Source organism: Dromiciops gliroides, chromosome 4 (genome assembly GCF_019393635.1).
Source record: "Dromiciops gliroides isolate mDroGli1 chromosome 4, mDroGli1.pri, whole genome shotgun sequence".
Classification (NCBI taxonomy): Eukaryota; Metazoa; Chordata; class Mammalia; order Microbiotheria; family Microbiotheriidae; genus Dromiciops; species Dromiciops gliroides.
The window spans coordinates 449,708,018-449,710,222 of NC_057864.1; the positions used below are offsets into that span (position 1 = coordinate 449,708,018).

The 2,205-nt window shown below is 39.8% G+C and overlaps 1 protein-coding gene across 1 annotated transcript; it reads left to right on the forward strand.

Annotated features, from left to right (window-relative positions):
- Positions 1-697: 697 nt before the first annotated feature.
- LOC122755232 (olfactory receptor 5V1-like) lies at positions 698-1,813 on the forward strand. Its single transcript, XM_044003555.1, has 2 exons — positions 698-725; positions 849-1,813. Exons 1-2 carry the CDS (start codon positions 698-700, stop codon positions 1,811-1,813), a joined length of 993 nt encoding a protein of 330 aa, XP_043859490.1.
- The last annotated feature ends 392 nt before the right edge of the window (positions 1,814-2,205 follow it).

Sequence of the window (2,205 nt, forward strand, 5' to 3'; positions counted from 1 at the left end):
CAGGATAGTGTGTCTGCATCAAAGAAGCTCTTGTATTTTATGAGTGAAGTAGAATTGCAGTTGCTCAAAAGAAATGGGAGATACACAAATTTAGAGACATCTTCACTCCAAATGTTTGTATGAACTATTCATACCCAACCTGTGGTGGAGCCTTCCAAGCTAGTATTGGTCTGATCAGCCACAGTTGGATACACTGTACCTTGACTTCAACATAGTAATGTCATTTTGGTCTTCTTCAAGAATGAAGGACAACAACAAACTAACAGTGGTTGTTCTTTCCATTGCTACTATGGTAGGAATTGTGTATCTTGTTTTCTTAGCTGTGTTTACTTCACTCAGCATCAGTTCATGTAAGTCTTTCCATAATTCTTTGTATTCATCATGTATACCTCAATTTATTTTGACATTCCTCAATTCATAGACATATATATATTCCATTGTTTGCCTTTGTTTCAATTGAATATTCTATTACTACATTTAAAAAATATGAATAGGTTGAAAAAATGCATTTGCACCCATCCATTGTAATTGTCTTTTGATGGCACCCACTTTTCTTTTTCATTAAAATTGAATGATTTGCATCTTCAGTATTATTGGTCAGATAAGGAGAACAGATGCCCTCTGTAGTCTAGTGTAGTATTTAGAGCCTCAGATTCTTCACTGTGGATTTTGTCCTGATGGGTCCCTAGAAAGGAGAATGTATGAATGTAGTGCTGGGGCCCAAGGTCAGTTCTACTAACTGCTGTTACTTTGGCTAGGGTGGGGGCATTTTTCATCTTGGGGATTCTTCTTGTATTTGGTCTCAATTTCTATTATCCAACTATTGTCTCTCCTACTTTTCTTTTCAGCTATTAAGGAATTCAAAGAAAGGGAAAACCAAACAGTTGTCATGGAATTCATCTTCCTGGGATTTTCAAACCACCCTGACCTACAGGGACTGTTTTTTCTGCTGTTTTTAGTTATTTATTTGATAACAATCCTTGGAAACACCTTTATATTATTTGCAATAAGAGTCAGTCCTGTTCTTCACACCCCTATGTATTATTTCCTCAGCAATTTGTCTTTCCTGGACATCTGCTACACCTCCACCACTGTCCCCATCATTCTGGTGAACTTCTTCCAAGAGAAGAAGACCATTACCTATGAAGGTTGCCTGTCCCAGCTCTTCTTCCTTGTTACCTTTGCAGGCTGTGAGTGTGTCCTGTTGTCTGTTATGGCTTATGATAGGTTTGTAGCCATTTGCCATCCATTGCGCTACCCAGTCCTCATGAGCAAGAGAGTCTGTGCATACCTAGCAGCCGGGTCCTGGTTGTGTGGGTTGGTGAATTCTCTGACACACACAGGGCTCACAGCATCTCTCACTTTGTGTGGTCCCAACCAGATCAGCCATTTTCTCTGTGATATCCCTCTACTCCTGAAGCTCTCCTGCTCAGATACTTCAATCAATGAGGTTGCACTCTATGTTTCTAGTGCCACCTTTGGTCTGAGCCCCTGCCTGTTTACTGCTGTGTCTTACATCCTCATTATCTCTGCCATCTTGAAGATCCAATCTGCTCAAGGGCGGCACAAAGCCTTCTCCACATGTGCCTCTCACCTCACTGTGGTGGTCATCTACTATGGAACTATAAACTTCAACTATGACCGTCCCAGCTCAGGCTACTCCCTGGATGTGGACATTCTGGCCTCTGTCCTCTTCTGTATTGTTACCCCCATGTTAAATCCCATCATCTACAGCTTGAGGAACAAGGAAGTCAAGGATACTCTGAGAAAACTGTTTAAAGGGTATATGTTACACAGTAGTTCAAGTGTTTAGGTCAACATGTTTCATCCTGTAGAGATGGCCCAATGGTGGGAATAAATGAGAAGATATAAAGTAGGTCATTAGAAAGGACAGAAACAATACATGTAATATTGCCACATGTGTTACATGTAATACGGACATACATGTATATTTCACTATACTTTCTGTCTACAGTTTTTAAAATTGTTCTTTACAATCAAGTCACTAAACACTATGCACTGTTATCCTTATTAAGAATTTTAGTGGTCCAAAAAAAAAAAAGAATTTCCGTTTTCTTCCCAGGTCTGCCATATTTTCTACAAGAGCAGGTTACTTATTTTAAATATAGGTAACCATCTATCCTACAAATACCCTCTTCTTCATCTCCCATCACTCAGGTAGGTACCTTCTGTCCCTTTCTCCTC

Excerpts from the sequence above, each read along its gene's own strand:
- LOC122755232 (XM_044003555.1), top strand. The coding sequence starts at position 698 with ATGTATGAATGTAGTGCTGGGGCCCAAG. Across the intron at positions 726-848 it reads ATGTAGTGCTGGGGCCCAAG|CTATTAAGGAATTCAAAGAA; the intron begins GTCAGTTCTACT and ends TTTTCTTTTCAG.